This window comes from Megascapheus bottae, chromosome 2 (assembly GCF_031878675.1).
Source record: "Megascapheus bottae isolate mThoBot1 chromosome 2, mThoBot2.hap1, whole genome shotgun sequence".
Taxonomy (NCBI): Eukaryota; Metazoa; Chordata; class Mammalia; order Rodentia; family Geomyidae; genus Megascapheus; species Megascapheus bottae.
This window is the reverse complement of record NC_143510.1, coordinates 15673084-15699506: the sequence shown is the minus strand read 5'-3', so window position 1 is coordinate 15699506 and position 26423 is coordinate 15673084. Positions and strand designations below refer to the sequence as shown.

Sequence of the window (26423 nt, the reverse complement as noted above, 5' to 3'; positions counted from 1 at the left end):
ACTCATCCATATTATGCAATGTAATCTGCTTTACTGGAAGTATACTGATTTAAATCCAAATTACACCTACAGTACACCTCAGAAACCAGCTAGATTAGATATTGATCAAATCAGTGGACACATAATCTAGCCAAGGCCACACCATTACTTCTTGATTTTTAAGAACCATGGGTTGTTCTCTCATTCTGTTTTTCATAGTGTGAACTCCTTTGCTTTACTCTGTGACCTTCAAAGCAGATCAAGGAGTCCAACATCCTTTTAGTACCTCCAATTTCCAGATATCATGTTGGATGATATCATATCTCATCTTCACAATGATGTTGGAGAAGAGTTGGCATTATTTAAGGACATGAAAGTTTATCTGGCTTAATTACAAAGATTCACAAACTGGGGTCTGGGGGTTTGGCCTAGTGGTACAGTGCTTGCCTAGCATGCACATAGACCCGGGTTCGATTCCTTGGTACCACATTCATATAAAAAAGCCAAAAGTGGTGCTGTGACTCAGGTGGTAGAATTCCAGTCTTAAGAAAGTCCAAGGAAAGCTCAGGCTCTGAGCTCAAGACCCAGAACTGGCCAAGAAAAAAAAAGAAAAAGGATTCACAGAACTGAAAATCCAAACCAGGTTTGTGTAGATAGACCAAAATCTACTTCTGTGTCCTAGGACTCTTGTTTTCCCACTTTTATTGGGATAGCAGAAATGCTCTTGCTAATCTCCCTTCCAATGCAGATGAAAGCGTTGATGCTAGGGTGTGTGATCCAAAGGATTTCAAACAGGTGCCATGTGCCATTAACTTTTAATTATGATTTTCAAGCTTATATCAGATTTAGCTGTTTGTTTTCCATCTGGGACTAGTGTTCAATAATCTGTAGACATAAAAAGACCTTGACTTGCTGGGTGCTGGTGGCCCATGCCTGTAATCCTAGCGACTCAGAAAACTGAAATCTGAGGATCATAGTTTGAAGCCAGCCTGGGTAGGAAAGTTAGTAAGACTCTTATCTCCAATTAACCACCAGAAAACCAGAAGAGGCACTGTGGTTCAAAGTGGTAGAGTGCAAGCCTTGAGCTGAGACAGTGCCCAGGCCCAGTGTTCAAAACCCAGGACCGGGGGCAGGGGAGGAAGCCTTGACTTGCTTATATTGGGAAAAATGATTTCCTGGATTCTGTGACAGACAAATCTCACAAGACCTTCTGAAGCTCACCATAATTAATTAATTGATTAATTAAAATATGAATGCATTTATTTAGTTATTTATTTATTGTTCAGGGCATGGGTGCTATTCCTAAACTCAAGACTAATGCTCACTTGAGCCACCACTCTACTTTTGCCTGTATGTATGTGTTTGTGTGTGTGTGTACACTTGTGCATATGTGGGCATGTACAGGTGCATGTGGTTAAGTGGAGATAAGAGTCACTTGGCGTTTTCCTGCCCTAGCTGGCTTTGAACCACAATCTTCGGACCTCAGTTTCCTTAGAAATTAGGATTACATGAGTGAGTTACTGATGTCTGGCAAATGCTTACCCTTTCTGACCTTTCATTTTTAGATTAAAAGGAAGTATTATTAGTGCACATATTTAACATAAATGTCTGGGAAGTAGAACAGTAAAATCAGTCTGTGGTAATGAGACAAATCACTAAGGTATTAGAAGATGCTGAACTGCTCAAAGGGGAGAACAGATCAGCTCTTGACCCGTGAAAGCAGTTTCCCAGCCCCCAGCTACAACTCAGATCTATCATCTGAAACATGAGGAGGAAAGGCACCTTGCTCTTCTCTGCTGAAATGCTCCTGTGAGTGCTAGCTGTCCCGCACAGCTTCTGAACAGAGAGGACATGATGGACAGAGGCATCGTCCACCCTGAGGTTCCACAGCATCCTCAGTAACCTCCTTTTCTTTCCCCATCCAGCTTGCTGATGATCAGGGCCTCGTCCTGATGACGACAGTGGCCATGCCTGTGTTTAGTAAGCAGAACGAAACCGTGAGTATCAAGGCTATGCTTTCTGCTTAACAGAGAGAGGCTTCTTTCTTAGTCCCCTTCTCAGTCAGGCTCTGCTTACTTCTTTTCCTCATAAGCATAGACTGAAGAGAATCACTTCTTATTATTTTATCCTACTGTGAAAATAATCAAAGCAGAAATGAAAGGGATTTCCGGTGGCTTCATTGTAGGGTTCTTAGCTCTTTTAGCACCTTTCCAAATTTAAATGTTCAATGGTCAGAGAAGCAACTGAAGAATACTTGATCACAGAGGACAGACCTCTCTTTGATTTATAATTACCTGTTTTGTATTAATTTCCCAGAGTTGAGTGCATTTCCAACTGGGGTGAACTGAAAACCAGAAATTTATTCCCTTATAGTTGTAGAAGCTTAAGACTGAAATTCAAGGTGTTAGAAGGACTCCCTTCCCTCCAAGGGCGCTGAGGCAGAATGCTTTCTCTCACCTTCCACATTCTGGGACCCCGTACAGCCCTTGGCTTGTGGCAGCATCACTCCCATGTCTGCTTCCGTTTTCACATGGCTTCTTCTCTTATGTTTCTGTATGTGTTCTCTTGCAAGGAGGCCAGTTATTAATTTAGGTACCACCCTAAATCCAGGACAATTTCAACTTACGATCCTTAGTTATTTCATTTTAGTTATTTCTGTATCTCTTTACATTCAGAGATTCTAAATGAACAAGAATTTACCTAGACAAATTTGACAAGCCTTAAAGAAATAAACAAGAGTAGCCATCTGTGTATTCTTTCAGTGGCCTTTCTGACGTTGGAAATTGCAGCGAATTGTAACAGTCTTTGCCTGAGAAATTAAGATCCTGGGGGCTTGTTCCTTCACCTTGATCCTTGATTCCAACTCAGTGGTAAAATTACGAGGCAGCATAAACTGAGAAAGAAACTACCATCCTGTCTTTTCTGTAGAGAACATTTCTAGGAGAAACTAGCATATAATCATAGCCTTCAGCTACTGAATCTGTTATGTTCCTTCCCATCTTTTTTTTTAATTTTTAGGAAGTATAAAGGGCATGACAGTTGACATTATGAATATGCGTTTGTGTTTGGTCTGACACACTACCTTTCTTGGCTAGTAATATGTTAGGTGGAAGGTAGAGGATAAAAGTCTTTCTTGGAGGCTGGGAGTTTGGCCTAGTGGTTAAAGTGCATGCCTAGCATGCATTAAGACCCGGGTTCGATTCCTCGGTACCACATACATAGAAAAAAAGCCAGAAGTGGTGCTGAGGCTCAAGTGGTAGAGCTCTAGCCTTGAGAAAGTGCAAGGACAGTGGTCGGGCCCTGAGCTCAAGCCCAGGACTGGCAAAAAAAAAAAAGTCTTTCTTGGAGCCATGGGTAAATTCTCAATCTCTTTATCTGTTGGTCTAGATGAGGCATTGATCCATGATTTATGGCAAGTAACTTCTTATGAATTCTTATATTTTCAATTTAATTAACTTTTTGTTATTATTGTTTAATGTTTGTTTTCAACAGAGATCAAAGGGCATTCTTCTGGGCGTGGTTGGCACTGATGTTCCAGTGAAAGAACTTCTGAAGACCATCCCCAAATACAAGGTAATGCACAGTCTTACTAAGCAGTCAAATCAGTAGGGATCAGAAGTCCACCTGCCTTGAGAGCAGAGTTCTTCCTATCTCTAACAAAACCTCTCTTTATGACACCTGCAGAGTTCTTGAGCAAGTATTTTTAAATTTTAAATTGGCACTACTTTCCTTTACTAACTACACTAACGTCAACTTACGAATTCATGTACAAGTTTGAGTTTTGATGAAATGATATTTACAGGTGTTGACATAACTGGTTTGCCTTTTCAAAAGATGGACCCAAAATAAGTCTGGTGGTTCACACCAGTAAATATGAAGTACTTGGAAGGAAAGGATTAGGAAAATCATGTTTTGAGGCTATCCTAGGCAAAAAGTTCAAGAAATCCATATCCACAAGTAGAAAGCTGAGTGTGACATCCCTTGCCTGCCATCTCAGCTGTTGGGGAGGTGTAAATAAGATTATCACAGTCCAGATACACTCTGTATAAACACAAAAGAAAAAAAACTTGAGAAAAAAGGTCTGGGGTATGTCACTCCGTGCTTGCCTGGTAAACATAAGGCCCTGAATTCAAGCCCCAAAACCACTGAATAAGTAAGTAAATAAAGAATAAATAAATAAATAAGAAGGGCGAGTTCTTGGATCTCTGCAGAAAACTCCTTCTAGCTCCCGGGTAGAGAAGGAAGCAAATCAACAGCTCCCATTCCAGATTATGAGAGCCTACTGGTTAGAGGCTTTTGCTAAACATAGAGGGTGACCCTGTCATTCACCACTCTGTAGAACTGAGCCACTTAGGCACTTGGCCATATTCAGGCCTACACACACTGTTAAGTGCCCCCTCTGCCTTCATGTGGAGGGAGGCTAGGAATCTGGTATTGGTGGATGGATGCTGGAGAGTCCTTTCCCTATTGCTTTCCCTGTTTTACTGGGGTCCAGATACCTGATGATTGGCTGCTGTGTCAATGGCCCATCAGTCTCGCTGGGCCTCAGGTGGAGAAAGACTGTGTTACTAGAGTTCAACCTTGGAGGGTCCTAACTCTATTGTATGGCTGGTAGATATAAATAACTCAGATGTAGGTTCTGTTCTGTTAAGTGGATATAGAGAGAATCTCTAATCTACTAATCTCGAATCTACTAATGCGAGTTAAGTTTCCAGAAATACAGCAGGTTTCTTGTTGGTTCAAACTCACATAATTAAGTATTGGGAATGGCAAGTCCTCAGAAAATGAAAGCAAGGATGATGTCAATGCTGGTGGCTCATGTTTATAATTCTGGTTATTCAGGAGGCTGAGATATGAGAATCAATATTTGAAGACAGCCTTGGGACACTTATTTCCAGTTAACCAGCAAAATGCTACAAGTAGAATGCCAGTTGTGAGTGAAAAGGCCAAAAAAAGCCCAAGGGATTGAGCTCCTGTACCAGAAAAGAAAAGAAGAAAAGGAAAAGCAAGAAAGTTAAGATGGGAAGGAGAGGGGCTTTGTGGCCTCTAAAGAAAGTAGGCTTCACATGTTTTTTTGGTTTAAATCATCTAGTTACAGATAATATTCCAAATAATTACTGCATTTTAAAAAAAGTTCACATGATGAGATGTAGGAAACACAAACAGAATACTACTTGATGAATGTTCGATAAATCAAAGAAGAATGTATATTAAATGAAATAATAAGTTCCTTAAAATTTTCTCCAGAAGATGAGGTAGTAAGTTCTTTATAACATTACGTCTTAAAGATAGGTAGACAAGTTTTATCTCATTTTATAACTAAAAAACTAGAGGCACAGAAAGCTTAAGCATCTTGCCATGCTTCTCAGTTTGCAAGTTGAGGGAACCATAATTTTAGCCTCTGTAGCCCCAGGACTACTAGGAACAATAAGAACAATGCCAGCAATATTAGTAAGAGTTAAAATAACAGAGTGTTAAAATAAGATCATTGTAATTATAATATGATAAGATACAGATTTCACTTTGTACTGTTTGGTTAATGTTGTCCAAAGTAGTTTATATTTCACTGAATGCTTATTATATTCCCAGGAAGTGGGCACCATTTGCCCCTTTTGTTTTAGAATGTTTAAAATGATTCTTTCAACATGAATAAAACAAAGTGTGATGACAGAATTGCTGTAGATCAGCTTTGGGGAAATAACTAGCCAAGTTCCAAGTACAGGTACTTGTGTTGTTATGCTTTCCAAGTGCCAGGATGGGGACCAGAGATACTAATATGTGGTACGTTGACCCAAGACATCTGCCCCTCCTTGGCTCCATAAAGATCCTCGAGAAAGATGTACATACCTGCCAGAGATTGCGATGACCAAAAGTAAAGGAGAGGAGATCTCCTGGGAATAAAGTCCCGTCTCACCTTGCCCTCCTCATTAACACCTTGTATAGATGAGTCAGCGCTTGGCTCTTGGGGTTTTCCCAGAAGATATTATTCTTTCTCTCTCCCTTAGCTTCATAGATTTTCCCACAAGCGATCAGACTTCCTGTAATTTTTATTAAGAATTCCAGACACCCCAACAATAATTTCCAGACACCATGGCCTCTGTTACCATAACGAGCCATTGTATAATTGGGCTCACTTCACTAGCCTGAAGGCTCTCTGCTTGGAAGGGAAGTGCCCCTCTCCAGACTGGGGGCCCCTACACAGCTCCCAGCCTCCAGGGGAGTGAGCTGTAGGTTCAGGGCCCATTTGGCAGCCCAGCTCCACATGCTGGAAGGCCTTGTGTCCAATCTGTTCTTTATTACTCCACGGGACTGCACATGCGATGGACAGGAAGACTGGCTCCATTTCGGATGAAACAAGAGTTAGGGATTTCATAAGCATATTGATTTGTGGCCAAAACCACATGTTGGTCATTGTCATTTTAATGTTTTATTCTTAAATTCATCCATTGATGAATTTAGATGTTTGAGAAGAGTCTCCTCTTATACCTTTCTGAGGGACTAGAACGACCAACCAACACATGTATCAATCTGATATCATTTTCTTGTGAGGAAACTTTTAACTCCATGGCTCCTGAATGTCAGGAAAACTCTTGGGTAGAGAGGGTTGAGAGGTTTGGTACCAGAGATCAATTGTTTTTGGACATTCTGGGGGGAGGGGCTATACTGAAATTTGAACTCAGGGCTTTGTGCTCACTGGACAAGCATTCTACTATTTGAATCATTTTTTGGCCCTTTTTGTTATTAGTTTACTTTTCGGATAGGCTCTCACATTTCCTCCCCTGGGGTCTCATTTTTTTTCTGAAGTCTTTCTACTTGTACTTACACGTAGCTAAGATTACAGATGTGCCTCCCTGCACCTATTTGCTGGTCTGCCCCTAAACCATGTTTCTCCTGGTCTCTACTCCCAATGCTAGGTTTACAGGCATCAGACTCTATTCCTTGCCCTTGTTGGCTCATGTTTAATATGTACTTTGGTTCAGATTTCCAAGATGAATAGATAATATTTGAGTAAAGTTATATATGTCTTAAATACATGCAGACTTTATCTGCATATGCTTGACATTGTACTATGATGTATAGAAGTAAAAGTCAGGTGGTTCCATTCCACAAATGGTCCACCAGCACACAACAAAGGTTTATTCTACCATGTGACTCAGTGCATTGCAGACAAGACAGAGAAGCCAGAAGAACTAGGTTGGGTTGAAAGGCAAGAACGTATGCACCATTTAATGCCTTAGATTAAAGGTCATAATGAAATTGTGCTCAGGATTTCTGGAAATGGAATGGAAATGAGAGAGCCAAGAATAGGTACAGGAGAAACTAAGCGACAGGTGAATTTGGGAATTGAACTCAGGGCCTCATGCTTGCTAGGCAGGCACTCTGCCCCTTGAGCTATACCTTCAGCCCTGTTTTTGTATCATTTATTTTTTAGGTAGGGTCTTACTTTATGCTCATGTCAGCCTGGGCTGCAGTCCTCCTGTATATGCTTCCTTGTTTGACTAGAAATGCCAGACATGTGCCTCTGTGTCTAGTCATTGATTCAGAAGGAATCTTGCAGACTTTTTGTCTGAGTTAGCCATGAACCATGATCCCTTGATCCCTGCCTCCAGAGTAGCTCAGAGAAAGTTTTACAGCCAGTGATCCTGAATCTGGGCTTATAGAAGGGATGAGAATGCACTTGTGAGTTAGCAGGGGAGAAGTAACAATGCCCGGGGGGGGGGGGGGTGAGAGCATGGCCTAGTGGTACAGTGCTTGCCTAGCATGCATGAAGCCCTGGCTTGATTCCCCAGTTACCACATACACAGAAAAAGCCCAATATGGTGCTGTGGCTGAAGTGATAGAGTACTAAGCCTCGAAAAACCCAAGGACTGTGCTCAGGCCCCGAGTTTAAGCCCCAGGGAGTGGCAAAAAAAAAAGAAAAGCAAAGGTAACAAAGCAGGGCTTATTGCTGTTCCATGCTCTGGGAAGTGGTGGGTGGAGAAAAGTAGTGTGAGGACCTAGAGGAGGACCAGCTTCACAAATCTGGTGCACACACAAAGTGGCCTTTGGTTGATCATACCCAGGGCCTGTCCATGGTCAGAGCTCCTTCTCACTTCACTCAGTCCAGGCTGGAAGAGCACCTAGTACTACTGTGTAAATCTATGGAATGGATACCGTTGTAGTAAGAAAAGGCAGCGTTGAGCCTGAGAAATGCCTGAGAAAATCAGCATGACTTTGTGATTTCTTGGGTTAAGGGATAGTGGATGAAATGAAGAGACAAAAGAGAATGTTCTAGTTACTAACCCCAGCTTGGTTTGGGGGGCATGGTACCACTTACTGAGAGTCAGGGAGGAAGAAGAGTGGGAAGGGATAGAGCATCTGCTCTGCTGGGTGAGCCTGAGACATGGTCAGAAAGAAAGGACCAGCAACCCACGGAAAGATTAGATGAACGTCCACTGAGGGATCCGGGTAGCAGAACTCTGGAGCTGATAGCACATAGGAGGCTGCTGAAATTTATCCAGAAAAAAGGAAAGTTAAAGTAGACAAAGGCCACTGGGATAGATCTGTGCAAGGGTAAATGATGGAGGAAAGGTGAAGGGGAGAAGCTCAGGAGGATAGGGCCTGGAGACTGAGGTCACAGGGTCAGGAGGAAGCAGGAAACAGTAGTCAGCTACTCAAACCAGGAGCAGAGAGAGAGAGAGGGAGGGAGGGAGGGAGGGAGGGAGGGAGGGAGAGAGAGAGAGAGAGAGAGAGAGAGAGAGAGAGAGAGAGAGAGAGAGAGAGAGAGAGAGAGAGAGAGAGAGAGAGAGAGAGAGAGAGAGAGAGAGAGAGAGAGGACATTGGCGCTATGGAGAATGGAGTTGTGCTGGCATTCTGCTCGTGGCAGAAGGTCAGGGGCAGAGTTCTGAAAGACCATAGACAATAAGGCAGCCGAGAAGGAAAGTTGGACAGTGAGTGAGGATTTGAGAATGGGAAGACCAGCTCTCCTGCATTCCAGAGAAGGAAACTGAGTAGACTTAGCTTCAAAGAACCTATGCTAATTTCCATGTCTTTTTCCTTCTCTTCTTTCTAGCTCCCCTTCTTCACTTTCTCCATCTCATCCACTTTTGTATATATTTTTTACACGCATGATATGAAATTGGCTGTCATGGAACTTATTTTCTGGTGGTTCTAGGCAGACATTAAATGACCTAAGATCTTGTCTGATGTCTTCATTACTAATAACCAACCTCCCATAGTTATTTTTATTTTGATAAATAGTATATGAAAAGATATAGGGCATTAAAAAGAGTTTTACCTCCTTGTGAAACTAGCAAGCCAAACAAGAACCAAAGTCATATACATTAGAACAGACCAATTAATGTATGCTAATAAAAAATAAAAAGAGAAACAAGACACTGACTACATTAGCTAACTATAAAATATCATTTGTTTGGTCTGCTCTTAAGTTTGAAATTTCAATCAAATTCTACTTTTGCCTTTAATGGAATAAGTCAAACTCTCAGAATCCTTTTTGACCCCTCCAGCCCATATTAAACTGGGACTTAATAATGTTAATTAATGCAATGTTGACTGTGTCTGACATTTTTCCAAGAGACAAGATGAAAGAGACGATATCCATCTCAAAGGATAGGAAATCTCTGGTTTATCTTTCGCAGCATAATGAAATATACTTTTATCATTAGAGTCAAGTAGAATCTTCTTAAGACTTGCTGGGCAAGGTAACTTAGGAGAGACGTGTTTCCTTTGACTAGCATGTGCATATTTGCTTTATGTAATGCAACGGAAACTTTTAATGGCTGGTGTTAAATTCTCTGAAGTTAACTTCACATCACCTTGACATTAAGCTAACAAGCAGACAGGGTCACTCCTGGTTTGTAAACTCTGTTGTCTGGATCATTTAATAGTATCATATTCAAGCATGTGAGTGGCAGAGAATTTAAAGAAAAATAACAGTGAGGGCTCGGCACTGTGAAAGAACTCAAGAAAAAAAATGGAGAGAATTTTCTTCCTCTCCCTTGCTCCTGATCTATCAAAAGTAGGTTACATTTTCTTTCTGTGGAGAAAGAGATCAGTATGGGTTTTATGCCAGGGGCCATTTTAATACATGAATGATTTGTAGGTAAATTTATTGTAGCCAATGGGTGCAGTCAACTGTGTAATAGAAATATTGTCAAAAAGCTGGGATTATTATTTAAATAAGTGCAGTGTTAAATTTGATTACATACTTTTTAAAGCTAATAAAACATTTCATTGCTCGCAAACTATTTCCCATAGTCCCATGTAGTCAGAAAACATAAATTAAGTGAAGCTTCTCATAGAAAATTACCCAGGCTTTGTGTTGGAGGAAGCCTGCATGGAAAAGCTTGGCAGCCACACAATTTAAAGACGAGGATATAAAGCGGTTGTCTGGCTCCTCTATAGGCTGCTGGGGACACTTTTATCCTTGGAAATTATGGAAAATGACAGGGCAGGAGAGAGCGTGCTTGCCATGGTGACTGTGGGTGTGGGATAGAAGGACACCGGGGGTGGGAGGGGGGGCAGAGTGAGGATCCTTGTTCCTTCCTCCTGGACAGAAGGAGACAGCCTGATTGAAAACAGTCTGCTCACTTAGACATAGAGCCTTTCCACAAGCATTAGTCCATTCGTTGTGAAAGAAAATAATGGAGTTTATTTTTGTCTTATAGAAGTCAAAATAAAGCCCATGGATGCCAACAAGGGGATGTGACATTTTAAATTGTGCTATTTGCTGAGCTTATCTGTGACAGGTCTTCATTTCTACCAAATGTCAAGGATCAGTGCCTTGCATTCATTTTAATGAAATATTGTACTGATAAGGGTTATGAATGCCAAGTATAAGCTGTAAATTACTAAACGTTGGGATGCTTTCTGCTTTGTGAATTCACCAGGGAGAAAACTAATGAAGGTTTCTTTCCTTCTTCCCCTAACAGTTAGGGATTCACGGTTACGCCTTTGCAATCACAAATAATGGATATATCCTGACACACCCGGAACTCAGGCCGCTGGTAAGAGAAATGTTCATTCTTGCATTTCTCCTTTTATGAATGTTAAAGGATTTTCTTCAGCCTCACAATGACAATACTTTGTTGCAATTTTTACATTATAACCATTCATTTTATAGTATTGTAAAGATTCTTTTAAGATCTCATAACTAGTATTTTAATTGAATATCAATAATTTAGTATAGGTATATATTTTCTCCTATGTGTTCATAGGTAAAACCATACATTTAAATGTATATTAGTAAATATCTAACAATATGAATAAAAGATCTATCATTGTGGAAAGTATTTAATTCTAGGCAGCGTAAATTCTTTGTAAAGGATAATTTTATATAGCAAGTGTGTGGACTTATATGCTCTAGCCCTCAACCTACTTCTCTAAGTCACAACTGATAATGGGAATTACACAGGAGATTCCTGAACACTTACTACAGTGGGAGTTGCCTTCAAACTATATTGCAGAAGCCCAGGGCCTATGAAACACCCTTTTCACTTAATTTCAAACAGGTGGAATTGCTGTCCATCTCCTACCTAAGCCAAGCCAGTAGCATTAATAGCGGGTATTAAATCTCTTTGCTTCTCTCAGCATCTTTCCTACTTTCTCTGAGAGTAGGTTAGGGTACTCCAAGATAGATTGCAGCAAGCCTGATTCCCAGAGGCTCCTTTCAGCCCTGTGTTGAGGATAGTGAGGACTCTGGGCTGGGCAGCTAGCCTCATTGGAGGGGACCTGACCCACTGCAGGAGGCAGAGTGGGGGTGGGGGGAGGTAGTGGCAGCAAGAGTGCCATCTGCTTGCCATCCTGGGTTACAACTTGTTGCAAAAGACAGCCCTTCTGGTCTTGCATATGTTTAGCTAATGTAAAAGAAGACAAGACATATTTAGGGTGATATAGTGAACATGGCCTTCGTTGTTGATAATACATATGTCTTCTTTGCACACAACACACAGATGCACACACATGCATGCCTGTGGCTGCATATGTACTTCCCCACCCCCAAGTCTTTATCCTTTTCATCAGAATTAGAAAATAGCAATCGAGCCTGCTATGCAATTATTTGTTGGCCAACTGTCTCAGGGTCCGATTCCTTTCTCGCTTGCATCATTGTTTAGAAGCATTTCATGTGAGGGAGCCATCATCATCTAGCCTTGCTCTAATCGCCCTGGTATTACTGGAGTCATGACCATATCATGTGCATCCCATATGCATCCTTTCAGAGGAGACATGGTGATATTTGACTGCAGCAATCTTTTTTTTAATCAGGAAAGGACTGAATTAGCTCATTCCAAATGTGACTCAGAATTATTAAAATGTACAAACAAAAAAAACCACTGAATTTTTAAGGATATATGAGGCTAAAGATACACTTGCATCTAAAAAACTTAGGGCATTAGCCACTTCCAGGTGGTCCCGGGTGTTGTTTGCAGGATGCAGTAGGGATTGTAGTATTGGTTGTGGCTGAGTATAGATTCCCAGTGATTATGTAATCCCAACTGGAATGGAACAGAGTCAATGAAATAATTAAGCCCAAATCTCTGCTAGTGAATTTATGTCCTATTTATCCACATTTAAAGAATGAAGGAAATGGAGCCGGATGTCAGAAGCCACCACGGTGGCTTTCCTGTCCATGCAGCAGTGAGAATAATCAGCTGCCCTCCACTCATTCTACTCCCACATGGAGTCCTTATAGTCCTATCCATCTCGTCATCCTGGTGCAATTGTCAGTTTGCAAACAGGCTATCCATTTGATGCACTTTCCAGACCATTGGCTGCAGAGAGGCTACCAGAAGATCTCTGGAAAAGCAGATCAATGCAGCTGACAGTCTGTCTCCTGATAGTATGAATGCTAACAGATCCCAGAAATTTCTGTTCTTATCACTGCTCATACATTTGACTGAATGGCTTCACCAAAAGTGATAGCCAAGGTCAAGTTTCTATGTGTGGAGTGGCCCAAGAATGCACCCTATGTCTCACTTATTAGAATGGAAACCATGACAAGGCCATAAAGAATGGTTGGGCCCAAGAGCTGTCTATATGTCCCATTCATTTGGCTTTGACTCTGAGACCATGAAATTTTTAGGAGCTCTTTTAGAGGATGCCACATTGGGGAGGATTCCACTTTGAGTTTTTCATTTTTCTTTGGAGCAAAAGACAGCTGTAAAATGGAATGGATTCACCTTCAGTAACCCAGAGGTTGCCTTTAACTTCCAGTCCTGCTCCATCCCAGCTCTGTAACTTTGGGAAAGTCATGCATTCTCTCTGTCCTGATAATTCTCCCATCACTGTAGTGTAAACACCACAGCTTAGTCACTAGAGTCAGTGGGATAATATAAGGGAAGACTCTGCCCCTGGCACTGGGGGGCAGTGCTGGTTCTCCTGGCATTGTGTTTGTCGTCTCATGGGTCTGTTGATCTGTGCTCAGTGTTGTAAGAATTGGGTGGACTTGTAAATGTTGGATGCTTAAAGACACCTAAAGAACATGTTTTGATTATTTTGTTGGTTCCATTTATTATGATAAGCTCTGGCAAAGGACTGTGTACATGTCTGACACTCATGTATATACACACTCGGGCTATTTTCTTTTCTGTTCTCTAACAATCTTGACCTGTCTGGTCTAGGATTTAGTGTGAGATGACAGGTAAGTCCTGTTGTGTGTGGAAACCTAAGGTCTTTGTTTGTCTAATTAGCAATAATAACAATACCAGAAGCCATAAAAACTGAAGCAAGTTAGTTAAAAGTCAGCCTTTGCAGATAATGCATGAAGGTTGTTTGTTTATTACTGTTTTGGTCACTTGTTTCTGTGTTTTTGCCATCTCCTTCACCACTAGTCTGCTTAGCATGTAGAAGGGACGCACATGAATGAAAGAGCTGGGCACTGGTGGTTCAGTATAACCCTAACTACTTGGAAGGCTGAGTGTGGTGGTATGTGCCTGTCACCCCATCTAGGTAGGAAGTTGAAATGGGAGAACCATAGTTCAGGTTGGCTCAGGCAGAAATGTCCAGCTACTGCAGAAAACATAAAATAGGTGGGTTGTGATCTAGGCACAAGCACAAACAGGCAAAAAAATGTGAGACCAGGTCTCCAAATAACCAGTGAGGAAAAAAAAATGGCTAGCTGCTCGGTGACAAAGCACTTGTAGCAAGCATGGGGTCCTGAGTTCCAACCTTGGCTGCCACTCCCCACACTCCAAAAAAAACAAAACAAAACAAAAAGAATATGAATGAAGGAAGAAGCATGCATATACACTGGGACTTCCTGAGGATCTAGCCATTTCTGTACAACCTCTAACAATCTGGTGTCTGTGTTAGGCATTATTCAACTTGACTAGACTCAGAGCACAGCCAGGAGCAGACAGCCAGCTGCTAGCAACTCCCCTTAACTACTTAGGCAGAGAATTCTCATTCAGGCCCCACTCAACTCCTCCCAAGCCCAGCCATACAATAGCTGCTTTATATACATAGATGTGCCCTTCACCGTAGCCAAAGCTACCAGATTAGCACAGTGAGTGTCAGCATGGGGTTGCAGCCAGCATAGAGAAGATGGAGCAAGCTCACTTTAAACAACCCATGTTTCCTCTCCAGCTGCCACTGAGGTTGTGATCTGCCCATGAAGCCAGGCAAGCAAAGTGGGTTTTTCTGAAGCACAATACCAATATTTTTCTAATTTGTCCAGTAAAGTCTTTTTCCCAGACTTAGTGTTTGGCTTGACTTTATCCAGTATTTTTTTCCTTTCATCTTGTGTGATTTGGGTGTGAATCATGAAATGTCTCCAAAAACAGCTCAGCAGGCTCACTTGGGTCTAATTGACAAAGTAGCCAAAGTAATACTTTCCTGTGATAATTGGGCTTCTGTGATAATTGCTCTGCTTCATGTTTCTCAAGCACTGTCTTCTTGCCGCCAGCTTGTGACTGCCTGATAGATTCAAGGAGGTCTGTCCGTGTGACAATCTCTTGCTGAGTTTCTGGTGTGAGGGGCCTGCGTTAGCCTGAAGGCTGTTTAGCTCGTGACCTTACCCCTCTTTCCATCATGGGGGCACCTATTGTCTGGGTGGCTGGTAGATGAAACCCCAGCACAGCAAACCACATTAACATGAAACCCAAGACATGCATCTTGCATAGTTTCTATAATTAGTGGAAATTCTTTCTTCATCACTCTTGAATGGTTAGACTAAAAATATTTCAAAGAATACTGCCTAAATTTCATTTTCCTTTGTTTCTGCAATGTTTCTTGTTTTGTTTTTTTTTTTTTTAAATAGGAGAAAGGGAGGATCCAGGAGGGGCTCTCTTTAGCATGACCTATACCTTTGTTGAGATTTAGTTCATCCTTCTCCTCCTCCCTTGTATAGGAACAAACAGACATTTAAGTTGATTTCCTCCTTCCCCCAAGGAGGCCAGGAATGTGACCAGGTGGCCAAAGCCTCAAGAGAATACAGGTTTCCTCCCCTCAGCCATGGCAGGGTTCCACGTGGAGCCTTGGATAGGCAAAGCCTGGGACTCATTTCCACAAAGCCTACATCGAAATCTGCCCAAAGTTGTCTGCTCTGTGTCCACAGGCCCAGGATAGGGAAAACTGCTGGAAGGAGTCTATTCTAGGGCCACTGTGTGAGGAGATGGGAGGTAAGGATAAGAGTGAGAAATTTACCTTTATTTCTTCCACATTCCTTATATTGACCTTGGTGATGTTACTTAGATGTGTGCCTTGTCTCAAAGAAGTAAAAATCTAGTTAGGAGGGTAAGATGGGAGTATAAGGAACTATAGACACTAAGCAAGGTGCATTTTTTGTTTGTTATTGTTGCCCTTGCCCTTATTTTTCTAATACTCCCTATTCTTTGTGAGGCACAGAGGGCTCTGTTTCTCCTATGCTAGTGCTTTTGATTCTTGACAAGTGAAACAACAAACCTAGAAGGCAGATACCAAGGCCTAAAGGTTTATTTCTAAACCTTTAGAGGGAAGAGAAGGTCTGGAGTAGGTCTAGAAGATATCCTGGGCTGTTGTGGGCAGTAGGCTGAGGAGCTGGGGTGCTCTGTAAGGGAGAAATCAGAGGCTCTAAGTAAGAAGCAAGCCCCTCCCCTCCAAATCAGATAGCTGGGAAGTGTTGGAACCGAGAGCCATAGCCCAGGTGTACTGAGTTCACCTTGCTACATTGATTCTTCAGGCAATGTTTCCATTGGTTCCAAAGTGGCTGGAAAGAGTGGGAGTGGCCCAGAGCAATCGTGGGAAGGTTATAGTTAGAATCTGTCTAGACTTAGCACTGTCCTGTAATAGAATAATGTGAGCCACAAACGTGAGATACATTATAATTTAAGATTTCCTACTTGCCACATCCAGAAAAATTAAAAAATGAAGCAGGTGAAACTCAACTTAAGAATATATTTCATTTAACCCAAATGTGCCAAATATTGGTGCATCCATATATAATCATTAAAAAATTCTAAATATGATTTTTTCATCCTTTTTATGCAGTCCTTTAAAGTCAGCCATGTCTTTTACACTTAGAGCATGTAGCAACTTTGTCTTGGGTTTTGGGTTCTGACAGGTCTTATGTGATAGTGGGTAGGGCACAGGTATAAAATGTGACCACATATTTTGCACTTTTCTACATAAGGTGGATGCTAGGAGCCCCTATTATTTAATATAGATCACAATCCATACTGCCATCACCGCCTCCCTATCTTTTGTATCAGTGGTCAATCATCTTCCCTCCTTTGAGCCTTTTCCATCCCCACTCTAGACTATGGCCTCTGGAGGCTCTGGGGGTGGAAGTGAGGGATAGCCACAATTCCAGAGAAGTCAGCTCATTGTCTGGGGCAGATGGGCTCCTTAGTTTGGCTTGGAGCTCTCTTTGGCTATTTCAGCATTGTGGATTTGCTCCTAAACCACATTGGCTTTCTAAGCCAAACTCTGGCACAGAAACCAGCGGGTGGGGTAGGGTGGAGGCATGTTAGCTAGAGCCAGCAGGTTATCTACATAGGGATATTTAGACATCAAACCCTTTTCTGCTGTTCTGGAAAATGTAGGCCAATTCTCTAACAAGGCTAGATTTGGAGGTAATTGGCAACATCTTTATTAAACCCTTGAAGAATCCTCCCCAGTCTAGAATTCCACACAGTTCTTCCAGCCACTCGTTCCCACAGCACTAGCTCTTCCCTGTTTGTTTTCCACTCCAGAAGTTCATTTTTGCTCTGTGCCCTCTTTGCACATTGAAAACATGGAGTGACATGTAGATGTGTGCATAAATGTTCTCAGTTTTCAGTCTTCTCATACAAAGAATAGACTCCTATATAATTATAAACTATCTATATAATCTGTAGTATATATTTTATATGTTATATGTAGTATATATAATTAGAGAGTGTATATCTAAACTAACTTAAATAGGAACTTGAAAGTTAGAGCCATGTTAAAATTCTTTCCTAAGTTCATCTGACTTAGTTGGAGCAATTAGCCATGCGAACAGAATGTGTATAATCCCAAACTATTTAGATGTGCAGTTTATGTGAGGCCTTAATGTAATTTCTCGGTAGTTCTGTTGACCCTTCCTCAGAAAGCCAAGATGCTTTCTTTCTGTTCTGCATGCTTGTGCTTGTTTCCGTCAACCTCAAATCTTGTCCCAGATACTCCATAACTGGCTTTTTCTCATGCTACCATTTCTCAGCCCAGCCGTTATCTCAGAGGAGCCAGACTCTTCATCTTTCTTCAGCATATCCTTTGCTTTTCTTTCCTTGGGTCACTTCTCACTTCTAGAGAGCATCTGTGCATTTAACTTTCCTCTCGTACTCTTTGTGGGACTTTGTCAATAGAACTGGAAGTTTGCCTTTGATGATATTGGGTCCTGCTGAGTGGAATCTAAGTACCAAGTCCCTACAACAAACAAGAAGTTCAGGCACCACACATCCTTTCACCACACATCCAGTCCTTTCTCGATAAAGCACATGTGTGGTTGGATAATCGCTCTTGTTTTTTTGCTCATCCCCCTGCCACTCTGTTTGCTTACAAATATTCATCCGAGTTCTTTGCGTTCAACAAGCTGTGAACTACAGAGAAACCAAGGCAAGTAGAATATCTCTGCTCATCCCACAAACTGTTCCCCAGCAGCACAAGGCGCCAAAACACAGCAATGGACTTTCAAGAGGAAGCATCTTTCGTTCTTCGAGATACGTGCGCCTGTTCTCCGTGGGAGTGGAGGAAGACTGCTTCTATAGCCTGCTTTGCTCTCAGTGACATACCACTCTCCTTAGAAGCGCTTTCGTAGATGAGACCAGACACAGTGTCCTTCTAATTTTAAGATCGTGTGTTCTGCGGGAGAAGATTACCAGGCCTGGCACCATTTGAAAACCTTTTGGGGATGAGCAGATGCACCAGTCTCTTCCAGTTGCCTTGCCCTGACTCTGTTCTAAGGTCGCTGATGACTAAAGGAGACTTCCCAGCAGATGGCGCACGGGCACCGCTGTGAGCCTTCACACACTAGCCTGCCAGTGCCCAACTTCAGAACAGAGTCCAGGCGACCCTGCTTAAGTCTGCTCTGAATCTACATCTTCACTTTAAAAGAGAGAATTAAGCCATTCTTAGTAAGTGCATCTGCTCAAAAGAGTGTGCTCTCTGAGAAAAACTAAACAAGATTGTGAGACCCCCATCAGAGCAAGCCTGTTTGCTTTGAGACAAATCATTTGGCAAAGGAAAGACAAGAATCTTGCACGCTTTCTTCTTACTGAAATCTGAGGACACTGTGGAAATTGCCTGGCCTGGACATGGAGGTGGGAGCCTCCCTTTATACTTGGCAATGCTGGGACCAAGGAGGTCAGTGGGATTCCTGTTAGGTGAGGTGATGCTCAGCTCTGCAAACCTCAGCAGCCAGGGCCCTATGTGCTTGGACTAGGGGAGGAGCTTGAACCTCAATTCTAAGGAATTTACACGCAGGAATAATTTGTAGGTAGTTTTTTAATGTTCTCAGTGGGTGTTTGGGGGAGTGTTACACGGGAGACCTGTAATGATAACGCAAGAGTATTTCAGGGCTTTAAGGGCCCCATCTCCATGTTGAGTACCCTAGCCCTCCTTGTCTCATTAGATCCCCTTAATACCCTGCCTATTGTCCCTTATCACAGAGAAGTTATCTACCAGTTGCCCATATACCACAAAAATGTCAGAGAAAGTCAATGAAATAAATAAATCTCCAAAGGAAAATAAAATACTACAAAAGATAGCTGTTACTTAAGGAATCTGTCCATTGAATCAGAAAGTAAACTTGTGTCAGTCTTCGGAAAAACTAAATTGACTGTGCACAGGATGGACTGTCCTAAAATTTTAACTCTTTCAACTGAAAGAAGTTCCCTCCATTCAGAAGCTGAGTTCTCAGCTTCTTTTACATGCCTGTCAGCTTAGAGATCCTCCCCTGGCCTGACATTCTCTCCTGACTCTTGGATATCAGTATACACGGGACACAAACATGGCTCTTTGCTTTCAGCTGTAGGTATGGTTTATGGTGGATACCCACCAAAAATTGGAGAGAGGTAGGTGTGTTGGAGGTAATGTTCATGTGTTTATTCCTGTGTCCACAACTGGCTGCATGGAATCTAAAGTACACAGGCCTGCCTAGCTCTGCAGCCCTCATGTACTAGCTCCTACAGCTGTTTTTCCCTTTTCCCCTTTTGTTTCTAGCTTCAGGGTACTTCACCATTTCTATAGATCCCTGCACCCTACACACACCTTTACAATAGCTTCTTTATTAAACTCTCCTAAATTAGCCAGCTTAATTATGCCCTGTGTTCCCTACTGGGGCCCTGATGAATACAATAATAGGAGATGGGAGGTTTATTTTTTTTCTTATGTCATGACCAGGAAAGAAAAGAGAAAGAAGAAAGAATGAACAGAAAGGGAAAAAAAGGAAGGGAAGAAAGAATGATTGAGAGACCCATTGTTTCCTTTATTTGTTTGTTTACTATTATTTTGATTTCTTTCTTTCTTTCTCATGTTAGTAGGAGTGGAAAAGTTCCACATACCTTTCCAGAAATTTCCCCTTTTGCTCAAGTAATTAAGCATTAGCATCTTGGCTGACTTAGCTATGCAACCCCAAAGTCTGACACCTACTGTAGGACATAGCTTTGACCCTAGCTCCCAGGGAGCTCACAGCCTGACACACCACTCCACCCCATTCCACTCAGCCCCAAAGCAGTGTACTCTCATCTCAGCAGTCTTTCTCAGTGGACCATCGAGTTTAGGCTCTCCATTGCATTGCAGAATTGTCTGGACAGCTCTTCCTGTCCCTCACTGTGTTATAGCTAACCTGCAGTCATCCCATGGTGTTCTGTTTACCCCCTGTATATCTAACACCTGGGCAGAGGAGGTAGAATAATAAAAGGCCAAGAAGGACCTGCACATAGAGAAACTGAGCATACAATATAACAACATTTTATCAGGTTCCATAGGTAGGAGTACTGACAAATAGGATTTATAAATGTATTTGTTGTGTAGCTGTGAACTATAAAACTGGGGAAAACTGCAAGGAACTGATTTGCAGCCTGTACTTGAAACCATGGTTTTTGCTTCAATCCTGCATAATTGGGATCAGTAGAAGTGCTGTGGGATCACTGAGTGAGTGCTTGCTTATCCTGGCTCCACTGGATCTGTCTTTTTTTCCTTCCTTCCTTCCTTCCTTCCTTCCTTCCTTCCTTCCTTCCTTCCAATTCCTATCTTTCCCTTGTTGCCACTTCTCCCTTTCCTGGCCTCTTTTTCCTCCTTCGTGTGACATATATGCATTTGACACCAGGTACTCCACTAGAAACGGACCAACGGATGAAAACAGACAGACATCTTGTTTGGCGTTTACAGTCTCATGGAGAAGATGTTTTTAAGCTCATAAGGACTAAGAAGCACTACACATTTCAGATAAAACTCCACCGCAAACAAGGATCTGAGAGAATAGAGTAAAACTACCTTTAACTATTCAGGGAGAGTTTCTTTAGGCATGGCATTTTAGGTGAGAAATAGGAAGTTCTTGCAAAGATTGTACAGCCTGGACCAGGCCAAGGGAATGGTGTATGTCATGAAGATATCCTGTATGTCATGCTCTGGAATCTGTACATAGATTTACAACAGACTTTTCAAGAGAAAAATCTTATTGACAAATTTCTGCCTGTACTGCATGCTCTTAGTGATCGCTGGCCTGCTTCCCTATCCCTAACCTTACCCTTCCACAGTCCACTTCCCAGTTAATGCAGCCTGGCACACCACTACCTGACTTCTGGGTAGAGATGCTCTCTGACTTGTAATGTCCACTCTTTCTAGCAGGCAGCAGGCCAGATGTGTGAAACTAGCACCCGTCTACCAAAGGCTGATGCATACTGTCCCAGAGCTCTGTGATGGGGTAGAAGTTGCTGCTGTGGTGACCTGAATGACGATGGTGCACCCTGTATTGCTGAATTACTTTGCCATGTCCATGTGGGTGTCTCTCAGAAATCCTTCTCTGATGCAAACCCTGCACTGGGATCCTGTCTTGGGCTCTGCTCCTAAAACCATTGCTTTGCAACTTCTCTGAGAAAACTACTTTGCTCTGCATTAGAGATTCATATGATTTTTAAGTTCACCTACATAGACACGGCTTAACACAAAGGCAAAAAAAAATCACTTCTCATTCTATTTCAGGCTCTGTGTATGTGTTTCCATCAAAACAGTCTGCTGGGAGCGTCTACTTTTATTTAGGACTACTGGTGAACATTGGTTTCCATGCTTTTAATAAAGAGGCACTGAAAGGAAATTTGGATTTGAGATAGGCGTCTCTGCTGCTTTGCTTTTGGTGAAAGGAATTGATGAGGAAAAGGCGCTTTTCTTTTTGCTGGACACGCTCTGACCTTTGTTTTAGTAGATTAATTTCATATCTAGAATGCCCCCATCCTGGATGATGAATTAGCAATAAAAAGCTCATCAAAATGCAATTACAGGCAATGTGTTGAGTAATGATCTCTTGAAAATTCCTATAGATTTGTCTGCACCTCCTTCCCCCTGCGGGGGAGATGAGCCTCAGCGGCTAGCTACCAGCCCCACTCTGGAATGCAGAGTCTGACCGCGCCTTGAGGCTAACATGTGAATGCTGGCTTCCATCGTTGCCCAGTGTCACCTCCTGGATCAAGTGCTTTGTTCTGCGTAGTGCACATCTTTATGTGATTTAAGGGACTATCTCCAAGCTGGTAGGAATACACAGGAAGTAGAAGCCCAAGGCAGAATGAAGCCTTCCCCTCCTCCATCAGTAGCAGCCTGATGTAGGGAGAGTTATTAATGAAAATGTTAACTGCCCAGACAATAGCAAGCAGACTAGTGCAGAGAAAGCCTGAGCAACAAGTATTAAGGCTTTCATAACCACAGATTCCAAGAAAGTTTGTTCTTCTTTCAAGAAAGAACCAGAGCCGTGGCCCCTGAGAGGAGGTCAAGCTGCTTTCTGTGAGAGGAGGCCAACTGTTTCTAGGCTTTCACAAAGAAGCCAACTAGGCTCTCTGCATTGAGCTAGAGTAGACTAGGAGATTATCCTGCCTTCTCAGAACTGAAGGGCCTATAAAACTCTACAGCTAGACTAGACAGAAGAATATTCCAATGATCCCACTGCCCACATTCCTTTGAATAACTGGAGAATTCAGTCACTTGGTGTTCACATGTTAGAAAGACCTTGCATCCAAATCCCCATGAGAGCATTAAATTGATATCTAATTAGCAGTCCCAAATTATATATATTTAAAAGATAATGAAAGGTTTGAAGGCTGTTGGAATAACTGGTTACACATTTAAATGAATCACTAGAAATTTGTTAGTAATCTGTGGAGTTTTTCTTTTATTTCTTGTTTCTCTCTTTGAAGTTCAGTAGACCCAACCTCACAGGGTTAAGTCTGGTAGCGGTAAGATAAAGGCAGATGTTTTTAATTATTGCAGCTCAAACCCCCAAATAATTATAAGCAGCTGTCATTTTTACATAATCCTAAATGATAAGACCCAAAGAATGCAAATAAAAATGTTGCAAGCATGGACTTTGGGGCACATTAATTTAATCCTCATCACACCATGGAGCTGACAGTTGCACTTCATGGCGTAGCATGCTTAAACCCTGTGCTCCACTTTCATTAATCACACGGGTGATAACTCCCCAGAACCATTACCGTGTTCTCCATGGGTGTTTGCTGGACAAAAGGAAACACTCAAGCATTTACATTATTGAGGCAGGAAAATAAGTGGTTTGGCTTTCACTCAAACATTCTCAGTCTCACTTGCCCCGTTTTTCCCCCTCAGAATGACTGCCCTTCTTTGAGTCACCACTTCCCTCCATTAAGTGGCATAATGGAATTTGTATCTGGTGGCATTTCTTTAACTTGTGGCTGGTGATTTTTTTGGATCGATGGTAACCTGTCTCCCATCTGGAGCTGCAGGTGAACTGATGTGCCAGCTCTGAGCAAGGAGGCTCCAGGTTGAGTTTTCAAATTCAAGTATCTTCTGTGTCTCTATCCCTCTGAAATGGTCACGAGGCATTTTGCATAGACAGAATGGCCCCTCCCATTTAAACTATGTTATCCAGCTTTTGGTCATCATGAGAAAATACTTGGCAGAAAGCAAATGAAGGGAGAAAGGATTTCTTTTGGCTCACAGTTCAGAGGTTTCAGGCTGGCTGGCTCTGCTGTTTCTGTTACCCAAGGCGGAATGTCATGGCAGTAGGGTATGGAGGAGCAAAAATGCTCTCAGTGATTCCCAAAGCAGTAAAGAATAACTAAAAATGCCAGGAACAAGATAGTGCCCTCCAGAGTACCTACTTCCTCCAGCTAGGAGGATGTTTTTTTAATTTTTGCAGGTCCTAAAATGTACAGAATCTTTCCCCAATAGACACCAGCTATGAGACAAGTCTTCATCTCCAAACCATAACATGGACCCAGTGATAGTAAAATCAGTGTAGCTGATGAAGCATACAGTCATACCAGGCCGGCGTATCTCCTCCTCAAGAGACAAATCAAGAACATCAGCAAGAAGGAACACACACACACACACACACACACACACACACACACATGCACATACACGCGCGCATGCACACACACACACACACACACACACACACACACACACACACACACGCACACACACATATTCCAAAGTACATCAAAAGCCCAAAGACCCTTCTGGTCAGGAATGTTCAAGGCAGATTTAAATTGAGGCAGGACATGGCTTGGAAGAACTGTGCCTAAGCAGAGAGGATTGCCCAATGAGTTAAGCTTAATTCCCCAGGGAGAGGAAGTACAAACAGATGAAAGAGTAGAGAAATCAGAGCAAGGTATTTATTTGGCACTTCAAGGCACCACCAAGTATTATTACCTCTCCCCAGTGAAGAAATGTAGGGATTTCAGAAACAAATGTATCCTGAAAATCAAAGTCAATTAAAGTATTCTGATTCTCCCAGAAGATTTTCCTATAGGCCAGGTTTCCAGCTACACTCCAAAAAGAGCATTTGGAAGTAATAGGGAGGAATTATAGCACTAATTCCTAGATTACAACACATGTTGTGTTAAAATTGGCTTAGACTCCCTTAAATGAAGCCCATTCTCACCTAGGTGTCATTTGCCCAGGAAAAATTTCTCATGAGAGTTGATCATTTTGAATTGAGTTCTGTTCAACCCTAGGGACCTGACTGGTGGCCATAAGTTCCCTGGGCATTATCACTTTTCTGTGTCCTCTCTGGGAAGCACTGGATGGTAGTTTCAGTCCTAGAAGAGGGGGTTCCCTGATATGTGTTTCTCCAAATAACATATTTTTCTTTATTTTTTGGGGGGGGGTCATGGAGCTTGAACTTTGGCTTGGGCACTGTCCCTGAGTTCTTCAGCTCAACGCTACCACCCTACCCCTGGGACTGGGCATTGTCCCAAGCTCTTCAACTCAAGGCTACTGCCTTATGCTTAAGCCAAACCCCACTCCCCGTTTTCTAGAGGTTATTTGGAGATAAGAGTCTCAGGTCCTTTTGTGCCCAGGCTGGCTTTGAACCTTGATCCTCAAATCTCAGCCTCCTGACTAGCTAGAATTACAGGTGCTGCTACCATGCCGACTCCAAATAACAGTTTTGAGGCTGTATCAGCTGTGTATGCTGTGTGAACATGAAGACTAAAATGAGGATAAAAACTAGTTAGAGATTGTCATTAGGATAAATAAATAAATGCTCAGAATGTGCCTTTAGCAGGCACATAGTGTTACTCCTTTGCTTATAAAGTGAAACATGGACTAATTTGTTCATTCACTTTGTTCATACACCTGTCTCCTGTTTATGGAGAGACACCTGTCTCCTGTTCACGGAGAGATACCTATCTGATGATGAGCAAGAAGTTATACTGGCTTACGCCAGTATAATGCAGAGATGGGACTACTGTAGAAAACTGGGGCACATATAGGGAGGATAGAACAGATCCCGAGTTGGCCCAATCTAGACAGGTTGGCACAGACCTGCCAGAAGAGCTGATATTTCCATTGAGTCCAGAGGCGTCAGAGTGACTGATCACCTGGCTCTGAATGGGGGTAAAATAGTGTTAGGAGCAGATGGAATGACATCTATAGAGTCCTAAAGGCAAGAATGATAACATTTTTAGTAGCCTCCTTTATGTAGCTCAGGAATAAGAGGCAGGAAATAGAGAGAAGTCAAAACAGCATGCAGAGGAAACAAGATGGGACTTGTGGAATTCTGGAATTGGGGCAACCACCTATATTATGGGGCCATTGGAGGACTTGAGCCCTAGTTATGATAGGGTGTGATTTAGGTTGTAGAAAAATATTTCCAGTGGGAATAACTTGAAAAGGTAGAAAGTCCAGGCCAGCAGACTGCTTTTTAGACATTTCCCTTATCTAGGGAAGTAATTTAGAGAATTTTAGTGAGCATTATAATATTTATTTAGTATTAACACTAAGCTGGTGGCAGGCCTGATGTGATTCAGCTGTTAGGTACTTAGATGCAATCAGTGGATATGCTGGTTTGATGGGCCGTGGCTGCTTTGCTGTCCCCCTGGCCCTTTCTGTGATTATGTTCACTGTTCACCCATTCCTTCCTCTGCCCACATTTCCATGGTCACAGACAAATCCAAAACTGAGAGAACTCTGCTCACTTTGCAGGGGATCTTTGGTTTTCCTGTGAGTCATGAATCACATCAGATGTCTCACTTGGGTTTCTTCATTATGCATCCAGAAACATTGCTTAAAAAATGCATCACTCTACTGCATGCACACACGTACACACACACACACATACCACACGATATTTTATGGGTCACCAGGCCAGTAGACTGAATGAATTGATGATATAGATGTGAACAAGCTCAATATGGTGGTCAGAATGTGGCTAAGCTATGTGTGTGTGTATATATATAAAACAAGATAGTCACATGCACATTTATGCTGCTAACTGAGTGTCCTCAGGGTGGTATAAAACAAAGGCTATCCCA

The 26423-nt window shown here is 42.2% G+C and overlaps 1 protein-coding gene across 2 annotated transcripts in view; it reads left to right on the top strand.

Moving 5' to 3' along the window:
* Cacna2d3 (calcium voltage-gated channel auxiliary subunit alpha2delta 3) overlaps positions 1–26423 on the top strand; it is an 846818-nt gene that overhangs the window by 621606 nt on the left and 198789 nt on the right. For both annotated transcript variants that reach the window (XM_090320869.1, XM_090320861.1), the window contains 3 exons: positions 1905–1976; positions 3472–3552; positions 10911–10985. In XM_090320869.1, the coding sequence (XP_090176995.1) occupies positions 1905–1976; positions 3472–3552; positions 10911–10985 (228 nt within the window). The remainder of the gene's footprint in view (positions 1–1904; positions 1977–3471; positions 3553–10910; positions 10986–26423) is intronic.